The sequence below is a fragment of the Tupaia chinensis genome, unplaced genomic scaffold (genome assembly GCF_000334495.1).
Source record: "Tupaia chinensis unplaced genomic scaffold, TupChi_1.0 Scaffold144215_1, whole genome shotgun sequence".
Taxonomy (NCBI): Eukaryota; Metazoa; Chordata; class Mammalia; order Scandentia; family Tupaiidae; genus Tupaia; species Tupaia belangeri.
Genome location: NW_006204073.1, coordinates 88060 through 99804, shown reverse-complemented (window position 1 = coordinate 99804; position 11745 = coordinate 88060). Strand labels below are relative to the sequence as shown.

Genomic DNA, 11745 nt, shown 5'->3' with positions numbered 1-11745 from the left:
GACTAATAAGTTAATGAAAAACTTTAAAATGGGTTTATGGTGTTGCGGATACACTTGTGTAGCCTATGGCACCACTATTATGTATTTTGTTAGAACATTAGTTACCATGGGACGAGAGCATCTGGGCCAGTTTCGGCCTAGTCCTATTTATATTTATTTATATTAAATGTGTCTTGAAGGGCCTTCCAAAGATCAGGAAGAACTTTAGCACACCCTTTATTGTGCCCAATGAAGTGTTGTAATTAACAGTAAGTGGTCAGGGTAAAGGGGAGTGGTCGGGGGACTTTTCAGGAAATCTTACCACACACTCAAGATGTATGAGGGAGCTATGTAATTCTTTTATAGTAGTATATCGGGGAGTCAGAGGGGGGTCACTTCCCAGCAAGGCTACCACAGTCCCGGAGCAAATAGCAAGCGGCCTTGCTGACATGCTAAGTGACCCAAGCTTGTTCCAAAGTCGGGGGGCATACAGTAGCAGCCTTGCCAACTTACTGAACTGACCGGAAGGATGCTCAAAGGTCAAAGGGCTCACACGGGTCCTGGAGCCCCACCGGGTTGGACTTCTCCACACCAGGCCATTGGCCGGCTTGCTGAGCTCTTTTTCATTTGTGTAATTTGTCTGATGACTACTTCGGCCTTGGAGGTATATAGTTATGACGTGCACATAATAATCATTTCGTTTGTTTTCATTATCTTTGATTTCTGGCTAGAACTTTCAAGACCATGTCGGGGTTACTAGTGATGGGAGGCATCTTTATTTGTTGTTTGTTTTAACATTTTATGTTAAACTTCTCACTTTGGGGAGGGGGAGCCTGTCACGGTGCCTGAAGGCTGTGGTCCCATTTCCTAGCTCTGCCCCCTGTCAGGCAGAGAGTTCCTGGCTTTTCTTTCAGGATTCTGCTTCTCTCGTTGATGAAGATCTCTGCCATTCCCTTGAGGTTGCTCCTGGCATGTGTGATGACATCTGTTGCTTCTACCTGGGAGACTGGCCTGATTCCCAACCCCCACAACAGACACTCCTTTTCAGCCCTTTGTGCTCTGGCACGAAGCACCAGGGGACACGTTGTTTGGAAGCGTTGCTCTTTTTTTTTTTTCTTAGAGAAATTTTTGCTATGGGGCACATGTGCTCGCTGGAGAGAGAGACAGAGAGAAATTGCCATACCGCAATCCCTTCTCTTCCATTTTCCTCTTGGAATTTTGAGCATGCACCCACATGTGCCTGGGATGAGTTTCAAGCCACCAAGTCCAGACTCGAACAGTGGTCGGCCCACGTGGGAGTTCAGCACGTGAACCACTACTCAGTTTCTTTTTATTGCTAACTAAGCACTAGCCTTTTTATGACCGTACCATATTTTGCTCCCTTGCTCAGGAGGTGGGCCTTTGGGTTGTTTTACTTCCAGGCTATTGTGTACTGTGCCTCTATGAACATTAGCATGTAATACACTTTTTGCATGGACGTATGTTTTCATCTTTCTTGGCTATGTACCCAGGAGAGCAATTGCTGGGTTATGTGTGAACCTAAGTTTAACCGTCTGAGGAACTTCCAGACTGTCTTGCATAGCCGCTTCCCTACTGCTGCTTGTGTGAGGTCAGTCTTCAGACAGGCAGGACCAGGACGAAAGTCACACAACAAGCCTGTGTGAATGGCCTGTCTCCAAAGAAGTAGGCCAGTGGGAAGTGCTCTTAAGGCTGCAGCTTCAGGCCCAGCCGTAGTAGTGCATACTGGAAGCTGTGTCAGGCAGGTCAAAGCCACGTGGGAGCCCTGAACTTGAGTCCCGGCCCATCCGGAAAGGCTAGGTGCAGGAGTGCCTGTAGACTCAGCTACTTGGGAGGCTGAAGCAGGAAGATTGTGACACAGTGATTCCCGGGGTAAAATAATGTCCCTCACCCCCTCCAACCCCCCCCATCTCATCTTCACCATGGGTCTTTGATGATTCCTAAGGGACTTGTGGATTCCTCGGGGCCTCAAGGACACTGCCATCAGTGATGCTGTGGACAGGGTTCTACTTTTTGCATTCTGGCTGGTAGGCTACGGTAGGAAAGAGGTGCTAGAATAAGTCTCAAGGTTCAGCATGTGAAAGAGGGACAGGTATAAGTCATTACTGGTGAGGAAGGCTCTAGGGAGAGGGAGGGCAGGGTCTGTAGCTTGTTACAGAGACACAGGTGGAGAGTAAGGAGGCTGGGATGGGAGACGGGGGGCAGGGAGTGTGTAGGTCTGTGTGCGTCTGGTGCAAGCTTTTGGGCAGCTGTGGCTGATAACTGTGGTCTGATCTTGTTTTTGGCTACAGACCTGGCTGAGTGCAAGCTGGTTTCCTTCCCCATTGGCATCTACAAGGTCCTGCGTAATGTCACTGACCAGATCCACCTCATCACCCTGGCTAACAACGAGCTCAAGTCCCTCACCAGCAAGTTCATGACCACATTCAGTCAGCTCCAAGGTAGGATTTGGTCAGCTCAGGCTGGCCAAGCATGGGCTACCCTCATCCTTTAGGCTCTGACCTTGTCTGCGAAGTGTCACCTGTGCCAGTTCCTGCTCAGCTAGATCCATGAAGTCACTGCCAGGGGTTGGCTTTAAAGAGGGACCTGCATCCTCTCTGCAGCCTGGAAATCTCCGGTCACTTCTGTCAGTAGCTGGCTGTGGACTCGACTGACCAAGGGTCAGGGTATTGTTCTAAAGTGGTTCTCTAGTTCTGAACAGCACAGCAGGACATTTGGATCCTGAGGGCCAGGGGTAGGTATTTGTCAGTAGCCTTCTTCTCACCCTCCAATCCAGCAGTGTTCTCTTGGGCTGCTTGCTCAGCTGAGGAACAATAAATGCCAGGATGCTGGCATTTTCTCTGCTGGGCACACAGAGCAAGAAGCCGTGGGTGCTTGGTGGGGAGAAGGGCAGGATGCCAGCAGGTGGATTCTGATTCTTCTGAAATGACTCTTTGGACCAGCCAAAAGCACTGACCACTGCAGGGCCAGCTTTGTCCTTCTGTAAGAGGACACTGCAGCTCAGCAACCATGGCGTGGAGCTGCAGCCTGGGTGCTTGTTATATCTTTGCAAGATGGGGCGGGAGAATTGTGGAGGGCACAGCGGGCAGAGGAGAGGTGGTTCCTGCCTTCTGAAATTCACCATCTGATAAGGACGTGAAAAGAATCTGAGGTCCTCTTTAGAGTAATAGATACATAACATGTTGATGGAGTCTGAACAGCCTGAACAAGCGTGTAATGAGCGACTCAGATGGGGCATATGACAACAGGGAAGGGTGGGGACTGTAGCAAACTGTTCAGTGTTAGCCAGGTGTGCCACGAGAGAAAACGGCCTGGAGTCGTCCGCTCTTCTCATTATTTAATAGAAACTGGAAGTGTGGACTTGTATGTGAATTTCCTGAAATTTTATAAAATACGAAAGCCAATAAAACCCTTTTGCAAGCTAGTTTTAGCTCATGGGCCACTGATTGAGAGACTAAAATATTAATGCGGCCTCCATTGTCTTTTCATGGCTGGAGAAGGACGTTCAGGGAGGAAGGGGCTCGTCCCGGCTCTCAGAGCAGAATCTGTACAAATGGGGCCCAGGTCACCCACCTCACAGGCAGGGCCACCTTTTCAGACCACCTCTGTTAGCTCACGGGCCCTTTAGTGCTGTCTCCAGCCATTCAGCACTGGACGTCTGTGCGCCAGAGGATAGGAAGATGGATTGTGGATGGTGGGGTTGTCTGGGACTTGGGGGAGGGCACCGTCAGGTGTGGGGGGGTTTCCTTTGGGTTAGATGAGCATTCATTAGTGCTCTCCTTCACTAGGTCTTCCCTTGCGTGAGACCTACCGTCTCCCAGACCTGTATCCAGAGGCGGGGAGACAGGGAAGGCCAGTAAACCAGGGTGTCTCCCTCACCATGGAGTGCTGTGACAACAGGGAGGGGTGGAGACTGTGGCAAACTGGTATATGCCCTGCTCATCTTCAGCTGGGTGTGTCATGAGGGAAAAAAGGCCAGTGTTGTCCACTCTTCTGATTATTTAATAGAAGTAAAATGCTAGCAAGGTGCTGGGAAGAAGAGTCAATACTTTCTAAGAGCGGGGTGGGCAGGGGTGGGTAAGGAAGCCAGAGCTTTCTATGGACTTGACAGTTGAGGAGCCTTATGGGATGAGTGGATAGGCCCTCTCCAGGAGGCAGGGCAAAGGGGCTGGAAAACGCTGCTGGGAGCACTGTGCATTGGTGCCTTGACCGCGTCAATCGGCACACTTCCATGGCCAGTTGACGGTGCGGTTTGAACTCTTCCCTAGCTGCTGCTGTGGCTTCTGACTCCCAGATGCTGCCTGGATTACAAAGGGGAGGCCAGGGTGCCTGCTGCTTGGCTTGAGGCATGTGGTGGCCAGAGGCAAGGAGGGGCTAGAGCCCAGTTCCCTACCCCACCCCTTCCCTCAGAGAGAGAGCTCTGCCCTGAGCTTTTGTTGTGGTTTCTCTTTGAAATAGAAAACCCCTCTCCTTTTATGTGTGAGGAGGAGGCATACACAGAGGGCTGGGCTCTGTGAGGCCTGCTGTGTCCTCTTCTGGGTCCTTGACAGAGGTGGGCTCCCTCAGCGTGGGAGAGCGAACTGTCTGCTTTCTCCCTGCCTGCCACATTGTCTCCCAGGGTGCCTGGGATTTGAGGCTCTTTAACCCCCTTAGGGTAGAGTCATTTGTGAGTGATCCTATCCTCTTGCTGTTTGCTCTTCGTTAATTTTATGGAAGGGAAAAGCAAGATTGGAGAACCCAAGGGCACACATGGTACGGGTGCTGCCTGGGAGGTGGGCCCTGTGGAAAGTAGGTCCCCATGTCTGGCGGTGGCTCTTCTGTCCCTTCTTCTCCTGCATCCCTGTCTCACCACTTCCTCCGGAGTCACTTAGCTCTTATTTAATGAGCATGTCCTCAGCCTACCAGGCCAGGCCCAGATGAGAGCAAGCAAGGGCGGCTTATTCTGAGCCTGACTATACCAAGGGGGGCAGCCACCATCACTAGTGCTTTGGCAGAGACTCAAAGGCGGGCAGAGGAGTGGGAAAGCCAGGGAGGCTTCAGGCACTCTGATTGGCACCTTTTGGCCTGGGGAAGCTGTAAGCAGCTAAATAGCAGGGGAGCATCTTCTGTGAGTGATTACGGGTACATGTTTGGCTTTCTCTGATTGGTCCTTGGTAGTAAGAGCGGACAAAAGTCAGGGAGGCTGTTCCATTCATGATCGAGCCCTGGCCCTTGGGCCATTTGTTACAGAGGTTGCTGTTTGCTGGAGAGAGCAGTCCGACTTTACGAGTCTGATCTACAGTGCTGGCTTCCTGGGCTGGTCACTGAGGGTGGGGATTCATTTCAGAGTTGTGGCTTAGAATCAGAATTGTATGTTATATTGGCTTGGCCATTGCTGGTGCAGTCAGTCTCTCACACTCCAGCCTTTCAACTCAATTTAACAAATCCTAAAAGCGCCTGCCCTAGCCCAGCCATGGGGATGCAGGGATGAGTGATAACATGAGAGCCCAAATTCACCAGGCGTTTAGCTCCCCGCCCCCCCCCCCCGCCGGGTGTTTTCCACGCATCATTTCATTTAGTCCTTATGGCACCCATATCATTTGGGGATCATAAGAAAACCAAGGGCAGGACGAGTAGATGGCGTAATGGTTACATGGCAGGACTCCCATGTAATCAACCACAGTTCAAGTCCCAGACCTGGTGGCTTAAGACTCATGCCAGGCACATGTGGGTGCATGCCCTGAGAGGAGAATGCACTGTGGCAAGGTCATCCCCCCAGGGGGTGATTTCTGGCTTTCTGTCTCTCTGGTGAGTGCACATGCCCTATAGCAAAAATCTCTCTCTTAAAAAAAAGACAACCAAGGGCTAGATGTGGTCCTGGGAGAGCCCATCTCACAAGGGAGGTGGGTATAACAAGACACAGCAGATGAATACTCTGTGGGTGCCCAGGAGGTGGAATTCAATTCTGCTCAGGTGAGTGGGGGATCAGAAAGCTTCCAGAGGAAGTGGCCTAAGGGAGTAGTTGACAGGTGACTATGAGTTCATTAAATAAGCTGAATCTCGGAAGCTCCGTTTTTTAAGAAGATGAAAGGTGCATTTGGGGAATGACTAGACAAAGGATCCCCGACTCAGTGTTCTAGGGCAGAGGGTTACGGCGGGATGTCAGGGACAGGCTAGAGGGAGCCAGCTATCTGCCCACGTGGGAACATTTGGGAAGGGTCCCGGGTTCAGCAACATAGCCATTACGCTAACCGCTGGTCCCTGCTCACCTGCATTCTGACTGTGAGCCATCACATGAGGTCAGGGGTGGAATTTTCCACTTAAGGTCTCATGTTAGCATACAGAAAGTGTTGGCTTTGGGAACTTTTTGGATTTCAGGTTTTTGGGTTTAGGGATGCTCAACCTGTACTTCATTTTAGTCTGTCACAGATCTGGTTAGAAGAGTTTTCTCACACCTCTCTCTGTCCACTCCAAGGTGTGGGTGTTGCTTTTGGAGACTTCACTCCTGCCCTTTGTCCCTCTGACCCCTGTGGGCAGCGGCTGTCCCTGTGTGACTCTTCCTCAGCTCTGAACAATAATGATTGCCCATCGGACAGTCTGATTCTACCTTGCTGGAGGCCTATCAGGCAGGGACGTGATCGCTCAGTGACACAGGTCAGAGCTAAGGAGCTGATGGGCCAGCGTGGGCAGGTATTTTTGGAACTGGCACATTCCCTCACTGACCAGCTGCGTAATGATTGCAGGCAGCCTTGTCTTCTCCCTGATGGAGTCCGCGGGCCTCCTCTCCCTGCTGGGTCGACTCAGCGTCAGATTCAGCCTTGGCGGTTGTCCAAGATAAGGCCAATGCGGGAAGTAATAAGAGGAACTTGGGAGAAGGGGTGGTCCATGTGACAGAGACCGGAAACCATAGTTCATTGGGGGCAACATATAAGGAAATGTCATGACGGGAGCTGCTCTCGGGCTGGGAACAACCTTTGGAGTGGAATGGTGTGAAGTTTTCTTCCAGGGCCCCTGTCCATCCTGGGAACTCCTGTTGTCTGACTCTGAATCTTGGCATATGTAAGCAGGAGGAAACCATTGGAGTCCTCTAATACAAGCCTCTGGGACCTTAGCCCTCTGGACTCAAGAGATGGGTGGTAAGACAGGTGGGGTGTCATGACCCCAGGGGCAAGAGGAGAAGCAAAGCTGGACAGTGCGATGACTGTGTTGGCTGGAAGCTCAGTGCACTGACCAGTCAGGTGACCAGAGCTATGGTCACACTCTGAAGTAGAAACAAGGGATTAAAAACTCAAGTGTCCAGCTCAGGGCCCATCGGAGGTAAAAGGAAAGCGAACCTTCATGTCTCCGGTTGACTTCTCCGGGCTTCAGTTTCCCCACTTGAGAAACAAGAGAACATCTATTCCACCGTGATTATGTGAGGTTGGAGATTACGCACATAAGGTGCGATGTGAAGGGCTTGGCGCATGGAAGGTTCTTGAATGGTGGTTCTGATTTGATGATGATGGTGACCCTATGGGGCTTAGTTGTGTCCATAAGTCTCTGCTGTGGTCATAGAAATGTTTTCTTTATTTTTTAACAATTTCTAAGAGGGTGCGTATAATCTCTTCTCCATTTCTTCCTCCTTTGGGGATTTCAGGTGTGCACATATACACGTGCCTAGCCTTTTTTTTTTTAGTTGTTGGTTCATTTTTTAAAGATTTTTGCTAGAGGGTGTGTGTGCTTGCTAGAAAGGGAAAGTGACAAATCACCCCCCAGGAGGATGGCCACGCCCAATCCCTTCTCCTCCATTCTCCTCCTGGGATTTTAGACATACATGCATATGCACCGGTGTGATTTTCAAGCCACCAGGTCCAGGACTTGAACCATGGTTTGCCATGTGGGAATCCAGCACCTTAACCACCAGGTCATCTGCCAGCCCCTTTTGTGTTTATACTCTATCTACAGCATAGAGAATTTGCAGAATTTGTGAAGTAGGCAACTTGGGTATAGCAGTGAACACCAGGGCGGGGGTAGAAGTGACTCAGAGACCCCACATGGGCCAGGAGTTCCAAGAAGTGAGCCTGATGGCTGGGAGAACTGTTTTCTTGCCAGCCTGCCTCCTGCCAATGGGCATGTTCCTTCTGTCCAGTTCAAGGCCTGGAGTGTTTCTTCCTGTGGAGTTCAGATGTAGTCACCTTTGAGTATTATTTTTATTTACTCTCAAAATTTACTCTGATGATATTGATGGAATTTGGCACATATGTTGAATCTCAGAAAGTCCTAGGAGTTAGACAGGATGGGGACTTTGACAGGATGTTAGAGTCATTCCAGGGAACCTGTTGCCTTTATCCTCCCCTAGGGAGTGGCCCGGAGACAATTAGATTCCCACTCAATAACTACCCAGTTTATTATGAGCAACCTCACACTCATAAATCTTAGAAGAAACAAACCACTAATTACCAAAACTCAACCAAGATAAAAAGACAATCCGATTAGTCCTATAATTATTAAATAAATTGAATTTATAAATAAAAAAAATCCCAAAGAAAAATATCTCCAGGCCTAGATTATTTCCTTTGAGAATTCTACCAAACTTGTAAACAAGAATTGGCATCAATTTCATATAGTCTCTTCCAAAAAATAGAAGGGAAGAGAACACTTTCTAACCCATGCTATGAGGCAGTAAGAGAAAGAGAGAGAGAGAAAGAAGCAAGAAAGAAGAAAAGAAGGAAGGAAGGGATGAAAGGAGAGAGGGAGGGAGAGAAGGTGAGAAAGAAAACTACAGACTCATACCTCTCATGAATTTAGATGCAAAATTTTCAGCAAAATATTAGTAATCAAATTTAGCAATGTATATATAGAATGATATGCCACCACCAAGTATGATTTATCAGTTATTCCAGATGTGCAAGTCTAGTTGAACACTTGAAAATCAAATCAGTATAACCTGTCATATTTAAAGGCTAAAGAAGAATGACACAACCGTATCTGTTGACAGAGGAAGAGTATCTGACAAATTCCAACACCTATTCATGGTAAAAACTCTCAGCAAACTGGGACCAGCAGACGATGTAATAGTTGCATTGCTGGACTCCCATGTTGCTGACCACAGTTCGAGTCCTGGGCCTGGCAGCTTGAAACTCAGGTGTGTGTGTGTGTGTGTGTGTGTGTGTATGTGTGCCCAAAATCCCAAGAGGAAAATGGAGAAGAAGGGCTTGCAGGTGACCACCTCCCTAGGGGGTGGTTTCTTGCTTTCTGTCTCTTTTTATCTCTGTAGTGAGCACATGCACCCTCTACCAAAAATCTTTCTTAAAAGAAAAAAAAAAAAGTAAGAAAGAAAGCCTTTCAACAAACTAGGAAGACAGGGAACTACTCCAACTTGCTAAAGAGCAACTGCAAAAGTTCTATAGCTAACAGCTCACTTAATGATGAAGTGCTTTTCCCCTAAGACTGGAAACAGGCAAAGAAGTCCATGCTTACCCTGAAAGTTCTAACCACTTTAATAAGACGAGAAAAAGAAATAAAAGACATACAGATTGGAAATGAAGTTAAACTGTCTCTATTTGCAGATGCTGTGATTGTCTACAGAGAAAATCTTGAGGTACCTATAAAAATCAAAACAAACCGGGACCAACCGTTAGTGTAATGGCTATGTCTCTGAACTCCCATGTAGCCGATCGCGGTTCAAGTCCCGGACCCGGTGGCTTAAACTCACGCCAGGCACATGTGTGTGCGGTGCCCAAGATCCTGAGAGGAGAATGGAGGAGAAGGGATTGCGGCGTGGCCATCCCCCTGGGGGGTGATTTCTTGCTTTCTGTCTCTCTGTCTTTCTCTGTCTTTCTGGTGAGCACATGCACCCTATATCAAAAACCTCTCAAAAAAATAAATAAGGGAACCAGCAGTTAGCAAGCATAATGGCTATGTCTCTGGACTCCCACGTAGTCGACCGCAGTTCGCATCCCGGACCCAGTGGCTTAAACTCACGCCGGGCGCATGTGCGTGCATGCCCAAGATCCCGAGAGAACGGAGGAGAAGGGAGTGCGGCGTGACCATCCCCCCTGAGGGGTGATTTCTCACTTTCTGTCTCTATGTTCTTTTCGTCTGGGGGCCACCCCCCCCCCGGTGAAAAAAAAAAAAAAAAAAAAAAAAACTCAAAAAAAATCTATTAGGTTATGCATACCCCTCCTCAAAAAGCTTTCCCGTGCTTGTTTTCTCACTTAGAGTAGAATCCATATCTTCTCGTACCAGCTAGTGGCGTGGTGGTTAAGGTGGCTGATCCCACATATGCAACTGTGTGGTTTGAATCCTGGCCCCAGCAGCTTGAAAAACATACCAGGCATATGTGCATGCATGCCCAAAATCCTGAAAGGAGGGAGAAATGGAGAAAAGAGGAGGAAAACTCTTCCTATGGGTGCTTTCTCACTTACCCTCTCTTCCTATCTCTTTGACTCTCTCTGGTGAGTGTACTTACCTCTGGCAAATTATAAGAAAAAACATCCATATCATCTCAAGGCCTTTGAAACCTTGCGTAACTTGGTCCCAACCTCTTCTCTACCACTTTTATCTCTTGTTTCCTATTCCAGACACATTAACCTGTTTTATTTATTTCATGAATGAGAGACAGAGACAGAGATGGAGAGGGACAGAGAGAAAGAGAGCTAGAGCACCCCCAGCAGGGTCACAATGCTGCCATCTGCCTACAGCCTTCAGCCAACCCTGGGGCATGGGCATGTATGTGCTCAGGGAAGCCTCTGGGCTTACAGCAGGAACCTACCGTGCAGGAGCGCCTCCAGTGCATCACATGCACCGCTGCACCATTCCCCGGACCCCACTTCCTCTTTATTCTTTGGACTCACTGAGTCTTTTTCTGCCCCAGGGCCTTGACATTGGTGTTTCCTCTGATAGCTCTTCACCTGGACTTCCCGCAGAGGTGGCTTCTTCACTCTGACCTTAAACGCCTTCTAAGAGCAACATCTGAAATGTCCTTAGTTCCTTTCTTGTTTACGACTTTCTCCCCCACTAGAGTGAAGCTTGATAAGGGGGGGCTCTAGCTGTCTTATTCGCCATAGTTCTCCACTGTCTCCCACCGTACGCCCTGGGGTAGGTGCTGAGTAACCCCTGCTTTGCCGTCACTGCATCCAGCTGACTTTCCATCTGGCCCGTCCGGCCGGTGCCATAGCTGCACCTGCCTCTCTTACTCTACCTTTTGCTTCCTACCTTCCACGTAGGTTTTCAGTTTATTTTCTGCGAAGATTCAGAAATCTGGGAACTAAGGCTCACGGGTCTGTACCTCTCTAATGGATAGTTTCCTCCACTTGGTGAGTGCTTTTAGTTTTCAGATATTACCCTTTTCAGAGGGTGAATGGAGGCACCACAGTGAACTAGAATACTGAGAGGCTGACCCCGTGGGAGGTTTCTGGGCTTGTGTCCTGAGTCCTCCGTGGCACACATGCACATGCCCGTGGTCTGGGGCTGGCTGAGGGTGGAGCATCCAGACCCATTGGACTGCACTCGCTTGCTCTCTTGCTCTCTCTCTCTCTTGCTCACTCATGGAAGAAATAAACATATAATGTTTCTTTTTTTAAAGATTTCCTGGGCCGGCTGGTGGCATTGTGGTCAAGGTGGCTGGATCCCATATGGCAGACCCTGTGGTTCAAGTCCTGAACTTGAAGGCTTGAAAAACATTCTGTGTGTGTGTGTGTGTGTGTGCGCATATGCATGCCCCAAATCCCCAAAGTAGGGAGAGATGGAGCACAGGGGATTGTGGTGTGACCGCCCCCTATGGGGGAT

At 49.1% G+C, this 11745-nt stretch overlaps 1 protein-coding gene across 4 annotated transcripts in view; it reads left to right on the top strand.

Moving 5' to 3' along the window:
- Positions 1 to 11745, top strand: part of LRRC20 (leucine rich repeat containing 20) — a 95423-nt gene that overhangs the window by 47667 nt on the left and 36011 nt on the right. For all 4 annotated transcript variants that reach the window (XM_014583279.2, XM_006166259.2, XM_006166258.3 and 1 more), the window contains one exon: positions 2289 to 2438. In XM_014583279.2, the coding sequence (XP_014438765.1) occupies positions 2414 to 2438 (25 nt within the window). In that variant the 5' untranslated portion in view covers positions 2289 to 2413. The remainder of the gene's footprint in view (positions 1 to 2288; positions 2439 to 11745) is intronic.